This window comes from Sciurus vulgaris, assembly GCF_902686455.1.
Source record: "Sciurus vulgaris genome assembly, chromosome: 5".
Classification (NCBI taxonomy): Eukaryota; Metazoa; Chordata; class Mammalia; order Rodentia; family Sciuridae; genus Sciurus; species Sciurus vulgaris.
Window position 1 is genome coordinate 84,776,275 of NC_136465.1, and position 20,551 is coordinate 84,796,825.

The window sequence follows — 20,551 nt, forward strand, 5'->3', positions numbered from 1 at the left end:
ATGACCTAAACACTAATAATGCTTCTTAGTGGCTTCCTTGGCTTGTTTTGAAGTCAAATGGTCCTTTTATCTTATGTGTAAGATCTGCAGATTTAATTGAGCTTTCATAAGTTTTAGTATTACTTTAGTATTGCATATTTGCTTTTGTTATTCTTTTAAGTTTTGCATTTCTGTAGGTATATAAGAAAAGTGTAGATGACTAGTATGAAGAAATGAAGCCTATAAATGCATAGTTCTATTCGTTCACACATATTATTTGTGTACAAACTAAGCCCTCCTAAATAAAGAGGGTAAGAGAAATGTAGTAATTCCTGCTTGTTTGCATAAAAGCAAGTAGCAAGTTATTCTGAGAGTGCTAGTCAGAGGATTATGGACTCTGAATTTACTTAATTAATATTTGTAATATAGAATAATCTTTCCTCCCAGACTGCCTTTCTAGTGCCCTAAAAAGGTTGCATTTTATTGTATTTAATTTTTTGAGGTTGCATTTTATGTTCTTTAAGGAACATAGATTGTGGTGTCCTCTGTTTTTCTGAGTTTCCTTTTATTCAGACTTAATAAGGTCAGTAGCTCTGATAACAGTAACACCACTACCAGCAATAGGAAAGCAAGTAACTGACTTTCCTAGAGCACTATTAACTGTAGGTGAGACTAGAGACTTTCCCTTCCTCTTTATCTGTATTAACCTGTTTGGCACTCACAGTACCTCTATGAGGGTACACACTTTGATTATCCTGTTTTATAGATGAGGAACCTAGAACAAAGCCTAAGAGTTAAGTAACTTGCTCAAATCAAACAACAAATTAGTGGTAGAGCTGGGGTATAAATGCACACTATTGTCCATTGTACCATCCTTCCTCAGTAAATAATTTTTACACTAGAATTATGAGTTGAAAATGACTGGATCCAATTCTGATTAAGTTAAGATGAAAAGGGATGTATTAGGAAACCCTGGAGTGACTCACTAAGTAAGTAAGAAGCCTGGAGAATAAGGCTTTGAAAAAAGGACCATGGAAGACCAGTTGGCAGAGAATGCACCTCAACTGTGCCACAGGAAGTTTGGCCGCACTACCACTGATGGTGCTGTTGCTATGGCCAGCACAGTTCCAGAGTCCTGACTGGTGGCCAGCCCCTGGGCCACGGGACCCATGGGTCCTCTGCTAGGGATGATGCTCCAGTAGAAAAGAAAATCAAATTCTTCTTTCATCTTGCATCTTATAGTAAGATTCAAAGACCCTGGTATAAGCAGTCACTTGAGGGAGCCAATATCACATTCAAGAAAACCCAGATTTGTAGATGTTTTGGTTTAATTTTTCTGGTATATTTTGGGCAGGATAGTAACAGAAGGAAATGATAACTTTCCAAATGTTGAACCTTAAAAAATAAGGAATTTTTTCAGGAGAACTTGATCTTGTTATGTGGTGAAATAGGTCACTAAAATGATTTGAGAAAAATCACTGGGAAATTGGCAGCTAAAGAATGAGGTCACTGGTTGTCTATTTGTTAAATCCAGTTAAGCTGTAAATGATCACTTTTTGTTCACTCTGGGTCATAGATTAAATAGCATAACTTACAAATGGCTGGTAACTGAACAAGTCAAAAATACATTTAGATTTTCTAATTTTAATAGTAAGTAAAGAAATTCACTGATAGTACTCTTTATAAAAAAAAGGATGATAGTTTTGTTGATAAATATGGTTGTCGTCAATGTTTTAAGAATTTGTTAAACAGAGTTCTCTTTAGCAAATGCTGTAATAAAATGTCTTCAAGGGGATTCAAGATGGCGGACTAGAGGGTGGCTGCGTTTCGTGTTGCTCCAGGACTCAGGACTCAAGAAGAGGAGATATAGAGAGACTTGGGACCAACTCAAAGCAGCCGGGTGAGTGCCTTCCACTGGGCAGGCGTCCCGGACGGGGCAGGAGTCCCGGACGGGGCGGTAGCCCCGAAAGCAGGGATCTTTGCGAAGTAGAGCTGCCGGTGAGGCACCCCTCCCCCCGCCGGAGCAGTGATCGCAGACAACTGGGAACATTGGAGAGGTGGCTGTTCACCACAGCGTTTGGACTCGGCGCAACCCACCCGGGCTCTGGGAGGCTGCCCAAAGGAGTAGGTGCTTGGTGAGCTGTTTGGACTGAAAGCGACCACCCCTGAACACAGGGGGCTGCCCAGAGGAGAAGGAGAAATACGGGCTCGGCACGTCGCTTGGACTTGGAGCAGCTGCGCCAGGGCTCCGGGCGGCTATCCGGAGGAGCAGCGTGGACTCAGGACACAAGAAGAGGAGATATTGAGAGACTTGGGACCAACTCAAAGCAGCCGGGTGAGTGTTTCCCACTGGGCAGGCGTCCCGGAAGGGGCAGTAGCCCCGAAAGCAGGGAACTTTCTGAAGTAGAGCTGCCGGCGAGACGCCCCTCCCCCCGCCGGAGCAGTGATCGCAGACAACTGTGAGCATTGGAGAGGTGGCTGTTCACCACAGCGTTTGGACTCGGCGCAACCCACCCGGGCTCTGGGAGGCTGCCCAAAGGAGAAGGTGCTCGGTGAGCTGTTTGGACTGAAAGCGACCATCCCTGAACACAGGGGGCTGCCCAGAGGAGGAGAAGTACGGGCTCGGCACGTCGCTTGGAATTGGAGCAGCTGCGCCAGGGCTCTGGGCGGCTATCCGGTGGAACAGCGTGGTGAGTGGTTTGGTCCCAGAGCATCTGCTCCTGAACACAGGGGGGTTGTCTGGAGAAGGAGGAGGAGCGTGGCGGGGTGCTTGGGCTCGAAGTGACTGCACCAGGGCTACGTGTGGCAGTCGGGACAAGAAGGTGCACAGTGAGTTCTTGGGACTCGTGACGCACCAGATCTCTGGGTGACTGCCTGGTGGAGAAAGAGGTGCGTGGTGGGTCACTTGGACTCAGAGTGACCGCACGGAACAACAGGTGGCTGCCGGAGGAAAAGGCGTGTGGCGGGTCACTGGGACTCGGAGCGATTGTAAGGGGCTCCAGGTGGCTGCTCAGAGGAGGGGCCACATAGACAGGCGAAAAGTGCAGAGCAGGGTCCTAGACGGCTTCTTGGTGGAAGAGCCCCACAGACAAACTGAGGGGCGGAGCGAAGGCTCCAGGACTGCAGGCAGCTTCTCTGAGGAGAGGCAGCCTAAGGAGATTCGTTTGCGAAGGGTGAGGCTTCCAGGCCCAGGAGGTAGGTCCGGGTCCCTGGGAACATTGCAGAAGAAGGCTGCCCAGCCCAGGCGGTAGTTGTGAATTGAACGGAACCTCTGGGAGGAAAACCAACCAGCGAGACCTCCCCACCGGGTGACTCCTCCCTGTCGGGTGAGGTTCTCCCAAAAGGACTGTAAAATCAGAGACACAGGCCCAAACTGGTCTTGCATCAGCCCACATCCTACTTCCCTTTTGGATGACCATTCATCAGCAAGTGAAGGTACCTCTGCCCACTAGCAGGGAATATACCCCACCAGAAGGCCACCACCCCTAGGGAGTCAGGTCCCTTGTGGAGCACTACATTATCAACTCCCTCCAAGACTTCAGGCTACTGAAGACTAAGAGGGGATATAATAGAAATCTTCAGGGATATTATAAGACAGTAGAGGAAATCTGCAGTATCACAGCGGTCAACTGATACCTGAACAATATGAGAAAACAAGGAAAGAAAATGCTGCAAACAAATCTAGATGGTACATCAATGAAACCCAACGACAGCATGGCAGAAGAAATGACAGAAAGGGAGTTCAGAATGTACATAATTAAAATGCTCAGGGAAGCAAATGACGAGATGCAAGAGCAAATGCAGGCACTGAATGATCGCACCAGTCGACAGTTAAAAGAGCAAATACAGGAAGCAAAAGATCATTTCAATAAAGAGTTAGAGATATTGAAAAAAAAACCAAACAGAAATCCTTGAAATGAAGGAAACAATAAACCAAATTAAGAACTCCATAGAAAGCATAACCAATAGAATAGAACACCTGGAAGACAGAACATCAGACATTGAAGATAAAATATTTAACCTTGAAAACAAAGTTGAACAAACAGAGAAGATGGTAAGAAATCATGAACAGAATCTCCAAGAACTATGGGATATCATGAAGAGGCCAAATTTAAGAATTATTGGAATTGAGGAAGGCTTAGAGAAACAGACCAAAGGAATGAACAATCTATTCAATGAAATACTATCAGAAAATTTCCCAAATCTGAAGAATGAAATGGAAGATCAAGTACAAGAGGCTTATAGGACTCCAAATACACAAAATTACAACAGACCCACACCAAGGCACATTATAATGAAAATGCCCAACATACAAAATAAAGACAGAATTTTAAAGGCCGCAAGAGAGAGGAATCAAATTACATTCAGGGGGAAACCAATACGGATATCAGCAGATTTTTCAGTCCAGACCCTAAAAGCTAGAAGGGCCTGGAACAACATTTTTCAAGCCCTGAAAGAAAATGGATGCCAACCAAGAATCTTATACCCAGCAAAACTTACCTTCAAATTTGATGATGAAATAAAATCCTTCCATGATAAACAAAAGCTAAAAGAATTTACAAAAAGAAAGCCAGCATTACAGAACATTCTCAGCAAAATATTCCACGAGGAAGAGATGAAAAACAAAGAAACAAATCAGCAATGGGAGGAACTATCCTAAAGGAATTGTCAAATAAAGGAAGAACCAAGTCGTCTCAAAATAAATAAATAAATAAATAAATAAAATGAACCAAATGACCGGGAATACTAATCATATCTCAATAATAACCCTGAATATTAATGGCCTGAACTCATCAATCAAAAGACATAGACTGGCAGATTGGATCAAAAAGAAAGATCCAACAATATGTTGCCTGCAAGAGACTCACCTCGTAGAAAGAGATACCCATAGACTAAAGGTGAAAGGATGGGGGAAAACATACCATGCACATGGACTCAGCAAAAAAGCTGGGGTATCCATCCTCATTTCAGATAATGTGGACTTCAAGTCAAAACTAGTCAGAAGGGATAAAGAAGGACATTACATACTGCTTAAGGGAACCATAAATCACCAAGACATAACAATCATACACATCTATGCCCCAAACAGTGGCTTATCCATGTATGTCCAACAAATCCTTCTCAATTTCAGAAACCAAATAGACCATAACACAATAATACTAGGTGATTTTAACACGCCTCTCTCACCACTGGACAGATCTTCCAGACAAAAATTGAACAAAGAAACCATAGATCTCAATAACACAATCAATAATTTAGACTTAACAGACATTTATAGAATATACCATCCAACCAAGAGCGAATACACTTTCTTCTCAGCAGCACATAGATCCTTCTCTAAAATAGACCATATATTATGCCACAAAGCTAATGTAAGCAAATACAAGAAGATAGAGACACTACCATGTATTCTATCAGATCATAATGGATTGAAGTTAGAAATAAATGAAAGAGTAAAAAACAGAAGCTACTCCAACACCTGGAGATTAAACAATATGCTATTACATGATGAATGGATAACAGAAGATATTAGGAAGGAAATTAAAAAATTCTTAGAGGTAAATGAGAACAAAGAAACATCATATCAAAATCTTTGGGACACTATGAAAGCAGTACTTAGAGGAAAATTTATTTCATGGAGCGCATTCAATAAAAGAAGTAAAAATCAACAATTAAACAACCTAACACTACAGCTCAAAGCCCTAGAAAAAGAACAGACCAACACCAAAAGTAGTAGAAGACAGGAAATAGTTAAACTCAGAGCTGAAATCAACAAAATTGAAACAAAAGAAACTATACAAAAAATTGACAAAATAAATAGTTGGTTCTTTGAAAAAATAAACAAAATTGATAAACCCTTAGCCACTCTAACAAAGAGAAGACGAGAGAAAACCCAAATCACCAAAATTCGGAATGAACAAGGAAATATCACAACAGACACGATTGAAATACAAAACATAATTAGAAGCTATTTTGAAAATCTATATTCTAACCAAATAGAAAATTTTGAAGACATCAGCAGGTTTCTAGAGACATATGAATTGCCTAAATTGAACGAGGAGGACATACACAATTTAAATAGAACAATTTCAAGTAATGAAGTAGAAGAGGTCATCAAAAGCCTACCAACAAAGAAAAGTCCAGGCCCAGATGGGTTCTCAGCCAAGTTCTACAAAATCTTTAAAGAGCTCATTCCAATACTTCTCAAAGTATTCCATGAAATAGAAGAGGAGGGTACCCTCCCAAACTCATTCTATGAAACCAATATTACCCTGATACCCAAGCCAGACAGAGAGAAATCGAGGAAAGAAAATTTCAGACCGATATCATTAATGAACATTGACGCAAAAATTCTCAATAAAATTTTAGCAAATCACATACAAAAATATATTAAAAAGATAGTGCACCACGATCAAGTGGGTTTTATCCCAGGGATGCAAGGTTGTTGGTTCAACATCTGGAAATCAATAAATGTAATTCACCATATCAGTAGACTTAAAGTCAAGAATCACATGATTATTTCAATAGATGCAGAAAAAGCATTTGATAAAATACAACACCCCTTCATGCTCAAAACACTAGAAAAAATAGGGATAGTGGGAACATTCCTTAACATTGTAAAGGCCATCTATGCTAAGCCCATGGCTAATATCATTCTAAACGGTGAAAAACTGAAAGCATTCCCCCTAAAAACTGGAACAAGACAGGGATGCCCTCTTTCACCACTCCTATTCAATATCGTTCTTGAGACTCTAGCCAGAGCAATTAGACAGGCCAAGGAAATTAAAGGAATACGAATAGGAAAAGAAGAACTCAAACTATCCCTATTTGCGGATGATATGATTATATACTTAGAGGAACCAGGAAATTCCACCAGAAAACTGTTAGAACTCATAAGTGAATTCAGTAAAGTGGCAGGTTACAAGATCAATGCTCATAAATCCAATGCATTTTTATACATAAGTGATGAATCCTCAGAAAGAGAAATTATGAAAACTACCCCATTCACCATAGCATCGAAAAAAATAAAATATTTGGGAATCAATCTCACAAAAGAGGTGAAAGACCTCTACACTGAGAACTACAGAACACTAAAGAAAGATATTAAAGAAAACCTTAGAAGATGGAAAGATCTCCCATGTTCTTGGATAGGCAGAATTAATATTGTCAAAATGGCCATACTACCAAAAGTGCTATACAGATTCAGTGCAATCCCAATTAAAATCCCAATGACGTACCTTACAGAAATAGAGCAAGCAATCATGAAATTCATCTGGAAGAATAAGAAACCCAGAATAGCTAAAGCAATCCTTCGCAGGAAAAATGAAGCAGGGGGTATCGCAATACCCGAACTTCAACTTTATTACAAAGCAATAGTAACAAAGACGGCATGGTACTGGTACCAAAATAGACAGGTAGATCAATGGTACAGAATAGAGGACACGGACACAAACCCAAATAAATACAACTTTCTAATACTAGACAAAGGTGCCAAAAATATGCAATGGAGAAAAGATAGCCTCTTCAACAAATGGTGCTGGGAGAATTGGAAATCCATATGCAACAGAATGAAACTAAACCCATATCTCTCACCCTGCACAAAACTCAACTCAAAATGGATTAAGGACCTTGGAATCAGACCAGAGACTCTGCAGATTATAGAAGAAAAAGTAGGTCCCGATCTTCAACATGTCGGGCTAGGACCAGACTTCCTCAACAGGACTCCCATAGCACAAGAAATAAAAGCAAGAATCAATAACTGGGATAGATTCAAACTAAAAAGCTTTCTCTCAGCAAAGGAAACTATCAGTAATGTGAAGAAAGAGCCTACAGAGTGGGAGAATATCTTTGCCAATCATACTTCAGATAGAGCACTAATCTCCAGAATCTATAAAGAACTCAAAAAACTCTACACCAACAATACAAATAATCCAATTGACAAATGGGCTAAGGAAATGAACAGACACTTCACAGAAGAAGATGTACAAGCAATCAATAAACATATGAAAAAATGTTCAACATCTCTAGTAATAAGAGAAATGCAAATCAAAACCACCCTAAGATTCCATCTCACCCCAATTAGAATGGCGATTATCAAAAATACAAGCAACAGGTGTTGGCGAGGATGTGGGGAGAAAGGTACACTCATACATTGCTGGGTGGGGCTGCAAATTAGTGCAGCCACTCTGGAAAGCAGTGTGGAGATTCCTTAGAAAACTTGGAATGGACCCTCCATTTGACCCAGCTATCCCACTCCTTGGCCTATACCCAAAGGAATTAAAATCGGCATACTACAGAGATACAGCCACATCAATGTTCATAGCTGCTCAATTCACAATAGCCAGACTATGGAACCAACCTAGATGCCCTTCAATTGATGAGTGGACAAAGAAACTGTGGTATATATACACAATGGAATATTACTCAGCCACAAAGAATGACAAAATTATGGCATTTGCAGGCAAATGGATGAAATTGGAGAATATCATGCTAAGTGAGATAAACCAATCTCAAAAAGCCAAAGGACGAATGATATCGCTAATAAGTGGAGGATGACACATAAAGGGGGGGAGGGAAGGGTTAATGTTAGGGTTAGAGTTAGGGTTAGGGAGGGGGGCAAGTATGGAGGAAGAAAGTACTGTATAGAGGGTAAAGAGGGGTGGGAGGGGTGGGGGGAAGGGAAAAAATAACAGAATGAATCAAACAACATTACTGTATGTAAATTTATGATTACACAAATGGTATGCCTTTACGCCATGTACAAACAGAGAAACAACGTGTATCCCATTTGTTTACAATAAAAAAAAAAATAAATAAATAAAATAAAATGTCTTCAAGCCTTACCTGATGGCTCACTGATTTGTTAAGTACTAATCTATACAACAGAATTTCTATTTGGTACAAGGAGTTGGGTCAGGCCATGAAATAAGATTTGACTTTTATCAGACACCACTTAATGGAAACTCATTTTATTAGAATTCTGAACTTAATAGTGATTAAACTTTTTGATTGCTTATAGTATATCAACAATATGTAAAGTACTCTATATATATCTTCTCTTTTAATTCTAAACTAAATATTATTGATACTTTAAGGATGAAGCTGAGACTGAGAAATAACTTGCTTGAGGTCCTGCAGGAAATGGTGGAGCTGGATTTTAAGTGTACATTTGGGGCTGGGGAGATAGCTCAGCTGGTAGAGTGCTTGCCTTGAAAGCACAAGGCCCTGGGTTTGATCCCCAGTACCGCAAAAAAAAAAAAAAAAAAAAAAAAAAAAGGTGTACATTTGTTTGACTCTAAAGCCTACTTTCAATGTTAATACTTTATTTTGAAAGAAAACCATTAAATCACAAGTTGACTGTGGATTAGCACTCTTGAATTTTTAGATCAGGAGATTGCCTTGTTACTTGTTCCTAGAGAACAATTTTCTCTTTTTAGAGTCAGTGGCTCAAGAAATGTCATTCCATCCAAGATTCATTTTCTGAGTTAAAAGAATGTAAATTGTTATTGCTGCATAGGCTGTTTCTATTTATAGCATTCTTGCGCAAGTCATCATACTGGATATGTGGCCCACACAACTTTCTCATAGGTTTGGGTTAGCAGGCAGAGTCAGGTGGGTTATGTGGCATCTCAGATCATCTCTAGCACTAGAAACTAGTTGTTATTAAGGATAAATGAGCATATTCAGTCCTTTCTTGAAAAACTTGTGGGTACCACCTCCTAGTGGTAACAAATCTCTAAACTTACCACGCATCTTATATAGAATATCTCTTTTTATTGTATTGTTTTTACCTTCAAACTTCAAATTAAGTTCAGGTTTTCTATGATTGGGAAGGCAAGTTTTGTTCATTTTATTGTAACTTTTATGGTTTTGACTGAATTTACTGACTTGAGACTAAATTTTAATCTTTTATATATAGATATATCAGAGTAAATCTATAAATTATAAAACTCTCATCTTGGCATTAAAAATGCTAATCCTAACCCTTATTGTGAATGTTTCTCTCTTGCCCAGTTTAGTCCCTGTGTTTACAAAACTGCTTGCTATGACACACACATACACATGGAAAAGAAGAAGCCCACCTTGGTCTTGACAGTGTGACAGTAGTCTGGGTTCTATAAATGAAGGTAGCTAGCTGATACAGGGTAAAAGCCCAGATCCACTGGTGTCATTGACAAAAACCTGTTAAATAATTCTTCAGAAATTTAATACTTATTGTATCTTATTTGTTTACTAAAATTGTTACTTAATATTCATTAAAATTCTGTTACTTTAATACTTTTATATCTTGTTTACTAAAATCCAGTTTTATCTTGTTGTATACATAGTTTTTTGGTGTGTGTGTGTGTGTGTGTAATTTTTAAAAATCAAGCAGCTTTCTTGGTACCATATGGAGCTCTAGAAAGCAGATGTGGTGTGGGTTCAGAGAAATAGATTTAAGGCTGCATCACTGAATGCCTCGGTGGATAGCTTTTTGCACATATATCCAATAATATGTGGCCAGAGTCAATCTTTTTAGTCGGACATATAGACGTAAAACCTTGTAGATAGTGAATCAAATGGTTCTGTCTTTATTGTCATTAGCAGGGCTCTCAGGAAAGGTCTGCTATCTACTCCAAGAGAACCTAGTTTATATGAATAGAAGAATTAATAGAGATGTAAGGGGTGTTTTTTATTTTCTTGTACTTTGCAGTGTGGTATACAACTTTATGTATGTTAAACTTTTTTTTTCTGATAAGTCAACCATTATATGAAAGAGGTGGAAATTACTTATAATCTACATGGCATTGTAACAATATTTAAAAAGCTTCCTGACTCTGGACCTAGGGCCAGGACTGAGAAATGGTTTCCTGGTGGCAAACTAAGCATTCCTTGTAACAGGACGTGAACTGCAACAGAATGCTCTAGGCAATATTAAATTGGGGTGATTTTTAGAAAGTGACAAATGTTTTATGTTTCCTAAATCTGAAATGGGTTCTACCAGCTCTAAACGGCTGCCAAGTTATGTTATCACTTGCCTGCTTTGTGACTGCCTCAATTATTTTCTTCCCCAGCCCTGTATGATGAGATCCGTCAGTTTCGCAAGGCCTGTGGGGAGGCTCATCTCAAAACCATCTTAGCAACAGGAGAACTCGGCTCTCTCACTAATGTCTATAAAGCCAGTATGATAGCAATGATGGCAGGTAAGTGTTTTATATTCAAATGATGTTTTGTATTGGATTGATGTATTAGGAAGAATAAGTAAATGAAAGCATTTGGCTATTATTAAAAGTTCTAACCACTTGGAATTTTTTTTTGCGTGGGAGGTGTGAGATATTTTATGAATACAAGTACAGTGCAAACTGGTCTAAAACTCTTGGCTTTCTTCCACATTTCCTGTGGTGTTTCATTGTTGCACTATTCTTACAAGGCAGTAGATGGCTCTCTTGTTAGTGAATTGCCTTTTGTATTATTTGATTATTCATTCATCAACATATGTTAGATAGGACTTACTGCTCTGACTTCTTTCTCTCTGTGAATTTAAGCTTTGGATTTTTCGCAGAGATGTGTACCCTTATTATTCAAGGCAGCTTCTGCTGTTGTGTTAATTTAAAAAAAATTAGTGTGGTATTGTTTTTCATACTTTCAAATGTAGGTTGTCTTATTCTTTATTTCTGCAAATAGCAGATCTATCCATTCAGACATGCAACCTTGAAACCTCAGAGTTGTGCTTGATTTTTATCTTCAGTTTTGAGAGTTCTCTTCTTTATTGCATCTGTCCTCCACATTGTTGCAAAATGATCTTTTTAAATAGTAATTTGATTATGGCACTACTTGCTTAAATTCCTTTAGTTGCTTCTCTTCTTCCAGATAAAGCATAAATTCCTTAACCATCATTTTAAAAAATTTCTAAGACCCTCCTCGTGTCTCTACCATCTTATTTTTCCTTCACCCCAAAGGCTTCAGCCATATGGAATGATACATAGTTCCTATGGCTGGTGCCATCCAAGCCTTTGCATCTTTGTATTTGCTGTGCCCCTGCCTAGAATGCCTTTTGCTCAAATAATTCCTTGGTGTCTTTGCATTCAGCACAGGTATCATCCTTTTCAGGAATATTTTCCTGAAACCCCTTCTTCCTCTGCCACTTGGCTCATTTTCACCTGTGTGCCCCCATATCATTCTGTTAAAACTTCTGTTAGCTTATCACACTGTATGTGATTAAAGGCTGAATTCTGAGTACTCTACTAGAGACCTCACATTTGGATGAAGTTATCTGGCTTCTCTGGTCTTAAATGTGGACATCCATTGTAGTTGCCCTCTTGAATTTTATACTCCATTGTATTTCTTGAAAGTTCTGTCAGACCCGATAGATCTTCTATGGAACTCTAATGAAAATCAGCCTACTAGGCATTAATGGTGCTATTACCCTTGTCACCACTGCTGGATCCAGAAAATATCTGCTCTGCCTGTCCCATTTAGAGCAAATCTCTGAAAACCTAAGGATAAAAAGGAACAGGACACCGAACAGTGGTTCATTTTAGATATGTTGGCATTTCAATGGTCCACGGTGATAGACTGCTGCAACTCTTTGAAACCTGGGAAAAGCCCTTTAGGGTCTTAGGGACACTTATAGTCTTCCTTTCATGCTCTGTGCCAGGATTGGGGATTGCTAGCTCAGGCAACAAAGTAAAAGTTTAGAAATGAACACCAGCAGCCAGCCATTTGTACTACCCATTTTATGGTAGCCTCACTATTGGTGTATGCATGAGACTGAGGTACTCAACAGAGTCACATCTGAGCCAGTCTTGAAGCATCTGTTTAGTTTATTCATCTGGTATAGTTTATTCATTCTGAGAGGTGAGCCAATCCTGTTCTACTCACTGCACATACTACTTATGGTAGGAACATGGTATTAGGTCATTATACTTTGGAAGCCTCTGTTCCACTATGTATCCCTCCTAGCCACAGGGAAAATTTGATTAGAAACATTCTCTCCCTCCCTGCCTCCCTCTCTGCTATTTTTCTGTCCATGTTGTTTATCTGCTTCATTTTTTTTTTCCATTTAACCAATGTCTTTTGAGAATGCACTGTGAGTAATGACTGCTTGTCATATGCTTTACCAGGTACTTTTTCTTTCTCCTCTTCCTCTATAAATTTAAAATTTTTTACATTGTGTTCATTTTATATGTAACTCACCAAATAATCCTCCCTGTTAATAATTGACTAAATTTACATGACTTTCTACTGCATTTTTTTCCTTTCACTGATTTATTTTAAAAATCAATTTTATTTTAGTAAATTTGCATTCGTGTAATTCATATGCTAAATATATAGTGGGATGATTTTTGATAATTCATATACACTTGTAGCCACTACTCCAAATCAAGAAGTAGAATATTTCCATCATCCTAGAAATACTTACACACCTCTTTATAGTCAATTCCAAACTTCTCTCCTGCTGTTCCAGGTGCAATCACTGATCTGATTTTATCACCATGTGTCAGCTTTTGCAGTTTTAGAATATCACATAATCTTATGATATGTATGCACTTTTTTCAAGATAATAGCTGAGATCTTAAGGAGTTTACTTAGAAGTATTCCATTGTACAAATACATTGAGTTCTAAAATTATTGATAAAATGTTGGATATTCTTTTCTTAGTCTGGTGTCTGTAGGCTCTGTAGTTATATCTCATTCTCCATTCAGGATATGATTTATTTTTGTTTTCTTTCCTATTGCTTTTGTTCTCCTCCTCCCCTTCCTCCTCTTCCTTTTCTTCCTCCTCCTTCTTGCAAGTCTCATAAGGAGTTTGGCAATTTTACTAATCTTTTTAAAGAACCATACTTATTTTTTCCATGGTGTTAAGGTATTTTCTAATTCTGTTTGTGACTTCTCTCGTCATATAGAATGAAGATGAGATATATGATTTCCAAACATTTAGTGCTTTTCTGGATGTTTTATTGTTATTCTATTATTTGAAATTTTGTTACACTCAGAGTATCTATTATAAGGCTTTTTGTTTTTTTTAAATTAATGAGATTTTGATTTTATAGTTCATTTTATGTTATCTTTAGGCAAATGCTTCAAGTTCACTTAAAAGATTGGATGTTTGCAGATAGCTTTTTTAGATATTTTTTGTTTTGTTTTTGGTATATTGGTTCTATAATTACTGAGAGGGTATTTAAAATCTCAAATATGATTGTGGATTTGTTTCCATGTTCATGTTGCTTTAGAATGTCAGTTTTTCTTCATGTGTTTTGGTGCTCTCTTATTAGGTATATATACTTTCAGGGTTGTTAAGTTTACCTTTTGAATTATCAAATTCATCATTATGAGATGTCCCTCTTTATCTCTACTACTAGTCCTTGTCTGAATGTCCATGTTGTCTAATATTAATTCAGCCACACCAGTTTTCTTGTATTTTCCATTTGCATACCTCCTTTACCCCATCCTTTTACTTTCAATCTATCTGTAGGTATATATTTTACATATATATCTCTTAAAAGAAGGAAATCCTATTGTTTATGACAACAAGGATAGATCTGGAGATCATTATGTTAAGTGAAATTATCCAGGCACAGAAAGACAAATACCACATGATCTCATTCATATGTTGGACATTGAGAATAGAATGATGGTTCTAAAAGCCAGGGAAAGGTGGGAAAATGTTACTCAATAGATACTAAGTTATAGTTAAGTAGGAGCAAGAAGTTCTTGTGTGCTGCAAGACAGTAGGTAACTATGGACAGTAATGTACTGTACATTTCCAAGAGCTGCAAGAAAGAATTTTGAAAATTTTCACCAGAAAGAAATGATGATTGAGAAGTTAGATGTGTTTAACCAGATTTAAACATTATGCAGTGTATACATGTATCCAAGTATTTCAAATTAACCCACTAATATATGTAACTTTTATGCTTTTATATATCAGTCAAAAGAAAAATGAAAGTATGTATCTTGTAGACAGTCTTTTAAAATTTTTTTTGTGATAATCTCTACTTTTTAATCAAAGAGTTTTGTCCATTTACATTTTATATAATTATTGATGTGGTAGGAGTTACATCTGTCATCTTGCAATTTATTTTCTATTTGTTTTGATCTCCTTTTTGTTCATCTTGTCTGGTCTTATTTCTTCTATTGGATTCTTATCTACCGTCTCTTTTTATCTTTAAAATGGTTGCTGTAGCAATTAGAATTTACATTCTTTTTTTTTTTTTTTTTTTTTTTTGGCAGTGCTGGGGATCAAACCCAGGGCTTTATTTGACAGGCAAGCACTCTACCAACTGAGCTATCTCCCCAGCCCCCAAAATTTACATTCTTAATTAAACCTAGTCTTCTTAGAATTAATACTGTTCCATTTGCACTTATGTCACAAATGTAAGAACTTTGCTGTAGTTTCATTTGTATCCATCTTCATTGGTCCTTTGAATTATTTTTATTTTCTTATACATACGTTATAAACCCTACATTATAGCAATGCAATTTTAATAGTTATATTTTTCTTAAGGAAATTAAAAGAAAACTAAGCTAAGTTATTGTTTCATATTTTCCACACATATATTATTTCCATTATTATTTCATCCTGTAGATGTCAGTTTCTATCTTGTGGGACTCGGGATATAACTCAGGGATAGAGTGATAGCTGAATATGCATGAAGCCCAGGGTTTGATCCCCTTCTCCCCACCCCAGAGTTTCCATCTTATATAATTCAGCCTGGAAAATTTACAGTGAAAATTTTTGGTGATGAAATCTTTCAGTATTTATTTATCTTCATGGAGGTGTCTTTATTTCATCCATTTCAAGCATAGTTCACTGGATATAGAAACCTGGGTTAAGATTTATTCTTATTTTCACCTTTAAATATTTTACTCCATTTCTTGGACTTCTGTTTCTTCTTGTTTTTCTCTGCATAATGTCATATCTTACACTGACTATGGGCAAACAATATTTTCTCTTTGTCATTATTTTTTACTAATTCCAGCATGATGTGCCTAAATATGGTTTTCTTTGTATTTAGGCTCTTGGAGTTTGCAGAACTTATTGGATCTGTAGGTTAATGTTTTCCAACAATTTAGGACATTATTACAACTGTTTTTTCAATTATATTTTCTAGCTCATTCTTTCTTTTCTTCTAGGACCCCAAATACATTGTGTTAGACTGCTTGATATCGTCCCATAGGTTACTAAAGTCCCATTTATTTTAATCCCCTCCTTCCTCCAAATTGGCTAATTTACATGGATTTTTCTTCATGTTCATTGCCCTTTGTTTTGTATCTCAACTCTGCTTTAAGGCCATCCAGTGAAATTTATACTACTGCACATTTTTGACTTTGGAATTTTCATTTGATTTAAAAATTTTTTCGTTTTCTACTGAGTGCCCCCATTTTTTCCCTCATTGAGATCATGTTTTCCTATAAACCTGAGCAGATTTATAATAGCTGATTTGAATTCCTTATCTGCTACTCTATACATCTGGATTTTCTCAGGGTCTATATCTTGACCTACCAATTTTCTAGTACCTGCAAATATTTCATTCAGTTTTATAGTTATTTATAGCCAGAGGGCAAGACTAGAAACATTCTGTAATGTCTGAAATTCTACACCACTTTTTGTTTTTCCATTAACTTAAAATCAGAGTCTCAAAAGGAGAGAGAGACCTATCATTTTCATTCATAATAATTTATTTTGTAATTTTGGTAGCCATTTTGATTATTGCAAAAAAAAAAATTCTGGAGAAAGTGGGTAGGGATATATAACTGTGTTAGTCTGGTGTTATACATCATTTTAAGAGAAAACTTAGTTAACTGAGATGTTTGCAGTTTTGGTCAGTGCTATGGTTTGAATTCCTCTCTGAAACTCATGTTGAAACTTAATCACCAGTAAAACAGTATTAAGAGATGGTACTTTTAAGAGATGCTTAGGTCTGCCTTCATGAATGGATTAATGCTGTTACAGCAGGAGTGGGCTGGTTTTTGGGATAGTAGGTTTGTTATACATTTGACTCCCTCTTTCCCCCTCTCTCTGCTTCTCATATTCTTTCTTGCCCTTCTGCCATACTATAATGTAGTATGGAGACTCTTGCCACATGACACCAACATGTTCTTGGATTTCCTAGTATCTAAAACTGTGAACCAAAATAACTTTTATTGTTTATGATTTATCCAGTTTGTGGTGTTCAGTTATAGTAGCAGAAAAATGGACTATGTGACAGTCAAATAAGTGACTAGTAGCCCACTTTGGTTCTTATTTAGTAATTGTTCAGAATGTTTTAGGGGATTTAGCACATCATAGGAGTATGAAGAATGGGGCTTTTTTTTTTTTTTTTTCCCTGTACTAAGATTGAACCCAGGGGCACTCAACCACTGAGACATATCCCCAGCCCTTTGTGTATCTTATTTAGAGACAGGGTCTTGCTTAGTTGCTTAAGGCCTCACGAAGTTGCTGGGACTGGCTTTGAATTTGCAATCCTACTGCCTCAGCCTCCTGAGCTGCTGGGATTACAGGTGTGTGCCATCATGCCAAGCAAGACCAGGGCTTTTGTACTGTCTTGTACATTTGTGACTTCATGCAAACAAATTAATATGATTATCAATGCAAATGAAGTCAGTTATGCAAATACATTATAAACTAAAAGTACTTTGCAAGGTATTAAAATAACCTATCCTACTTTAGTAAGAAAGTTAACAAAATTAAATATTTTTTCTAGACTTTTGCAAGGTATTATTCAGAACAATACTTTTCAAAACCATTTGGCTCAGCTGTAGGAGATTCATGATATTGTGCTGAGTTTCTGCACTGAACCCAAAGCTTACTATATTATTATTCAATGAATGTTAGATATGAACTTGTAAAAAAAGAGGTGTGAAAAGAATCTGATTGAGAATCACGATTAGATGTGGTGCTGTTAATTGTATTTTTATGATATACTTTGTAGTCATGCGTATTTATCATTTCTCCTAATTTTTCAGTGGGGGTGGGTACCAGGGATTGAACCCAGAGGCACTTAACAACTGAGCTGCATCCCCAACCCTTTTTCTTTTTTTATTTTGAGACAAGGTCTCATTAAGTTACTGAGAGCCTGGCTAACTTGCTGAGGCTGCCTTTGTATTTGGGATCCTCCTGCCTCAGCCTCCCTAACTGCTGAGATTATAGGTGTGCAAAACTGCCCAGCATCACTTCTGATTTTTGCATTCTGGAAGCTATAAAGCCACATCAGCTCTTCAGACATCTAGTGAAATATCATTTAACTTGGTTCTGATTCTAGAATCAAGTCAAGAATCAGAAATGAAAATATGTTCAATAGAAGAAAAATATGTGATATAATCTATAACACAAGAGTAGTAGCTAAAATTTGTTTATGTTTATTAGGTAACAGGGTCCATTTTAAGGACTTTGTGCATATTTATAGTTAATCTTTGCAGTTACCTTATGAGGTAGGAACTCTCAGATGATAAAATAAGAAAATCAGCTACAAGAATCTTCTTGCTCCTGTAGTACATGATCATTGTTGACAATTGGAAATTTCTGGATACTTCTGTCATTGTTATATCACTTCTTTTGTCCATAATTTCCTCCCTTCCTTTAACCATTTTTAAAGATTTAATAAAACTACCATATTCTCTCAAACCTCCCTTTTTTATCTAGAGACAGAATTAATTAACAGACCATGCTTCTGCACTTTTTGGACGTTATAAATACCAATAGCATTTGCCATGTAATATGGCCATCAATTGTTTTACCTGGTTAGATTGTTTGCAAAACTATGAGCTTCCTTGAGGCCAAGGACTACATGTGCTTACTATCATGTCTGGTATCTAGTAGAACCTAGGAAAATATTTTCAAATGTACAAATGAATGAGTGAGAGGAAAAAAAGGAGGGGGGAATGAAAAATGGTGGAATGAGATAGACATCATTACCTGTGTACATGTATGATTACATGAATGGTGTGAATCTATATCATGCACAACTATAGAAACGAAAAGATGTACCCCATTTGTGTACAACGAATCAAAATGCAGTCTGTAAAAATAAAATAATAATTGAAAAAAAAGGAAATGTGAAATTTGAAAATTTAAATGTATCTTGCCACAGTCTTGTAAGGTTTGAACATGCTATTTTAGAGAACAAACATTTTTAAAAAATTGGACCAAAAAATAGATAATTTATACCTCTGACAAGGAGATTATATTTCCAAGGCATTTTTGGCAGTACAAGGCAGTGGTATGACATATTAAAGGTGTGTAAGGATTCTGAGCAAATAGTTTTAGAGGCAAGAAAGATCTAGAGAGAACTTTTGCTTTGACTTTTTGGTCAAAGGAAAATGGAGCTTCCATTTACTTTAGTGAAAAATATGGTGAGAGATCTCAAATACAAGTGAAGGAGGAGGTAAGGTGGGAGTAAACAATTTGAAGGGATTATAATCAGGTGAGCCAAACCAGAGCCTAATTTTTTTTTTCCATCAAGCAATCCAAAAACAAGGTGATAAGAAGCAAGATAGGGAAACATGCTTACAGAAAAGGAAAGTCTAAAGCAGGTCAATCTACTGCTAAGGGATTTCCACCCAGCAAATGCACACATTAAGAATAATGCTAGAATGTAGAAAAGTGGGTTTATCTTTCAGTAGCGGTGGACTGTTCACACATACGCAACAGCTAACAAGCCCTGTTCTGAAGTTATTCTAGACCTTATCTTTGGAAATAATACAGGCATGATAAATAAGGTTGGAGTAGAAAAGCACTAAAGATGCAATCATAATGTCATCAGGTTTGAATTGCTGATGAAGATCTGTGGGAAGAGTACTAACACAAAAATATGGAGCTTGAAAAAAAGCAGACCTTGAAGGAATGCAAAATGAGTTTTGAACTTGGCTGGAATTTTGTAGTATATAGGAAATCAAAATGACAAAAATAGGAACCAGTGGAGGGAATATTCAAAATTCAATCCAATAAGATCAAAGTATGCAAAAACAATGAGATGAAACAGAAATAAGAGAAAATATAAGGCAAGTCATTAAATGATAAAATAAAGGGGGAAATAGTGAGAATCTTGCTACCACTGAGGAAACCAAAACACTAAAATTGCATAGTGATTAGTAGCAAATTAATATATGAGGAGTTTTAGAATGTAAATGTGAATCAAGTAGTAAATGACACTGTAGATTTATTTTTCTAAAGTTTGACACAAGTCACACTGAGTCCTTTGTCTTAGGCTGTAAATCTTTCTGTACTCAAGGAATATTGATCCAGATGGCATATCTAGACCCCTGTGGTGTTCCAGCCTGTTTTTTTTTTTTTTAATAAGATCTTGCCTTCGATTTAAAAAGGTATTTATGAAATGATGTGCTATAACTGAAAGTTCATCATTAGCGAAATTTTAAGAATAGAGATGTATATTGGATAAAGAGTTAAAGGATTTAAAGTATGACTTTATTTACAGTTCCTTAAACTAGCCCTGGAAATTAAACCATTTATAGGGTAAAAACTAATTAACTTGCCATCTCATCCGTGGAGGAAATTTAAATTCAGGCCCCCAAGCAAAAATTTCAAAGTTTACCCCCATTTATCCCCTCGCTTTCCTTTGTTGAATGCAAA

General features: G+C 37.1%; 1 protein-coding gene and 1 long non-coding RNA gene across 3 annotated transcripts in view; one reads left to right on the top strand and one right to left on the bottom strand.

Annotated features, from left to right (window-relative positions):
- The window catches only part of DERA (deoxyribose-phosphate aldolase), a 123,425-nt gene that overhangs the window by 61,908 nt on the left and 40,966 nt on the right, over window positions 1-20,551 (top strand). For both annotated transcript variants that reach the window (XM_079140402.1, XM_079140401.1), the window contains exon 6: window positions 11,034-11,162. In XM_079140402.1, coding sequence (XP_078996528.1) covers window positions 11,034-11,162 — 129 coding nt within the window. The remainder of the gene's footprint in view (window positions 1-11,033; window positions 11,163-20,551) is intronic.
- On the bottom strand, window positions 468-9,154 carry LOC306662943. The gene is made up of 2 exons (XR_013764316.1): window positions 8,824-9,154; window positions 468-1,788 (listed from the first exon to the last, which is right to left on the bottom strand). It is a non-coding gene; the product is annotated as an uncharacterized lncRNA (long non-coding RNA).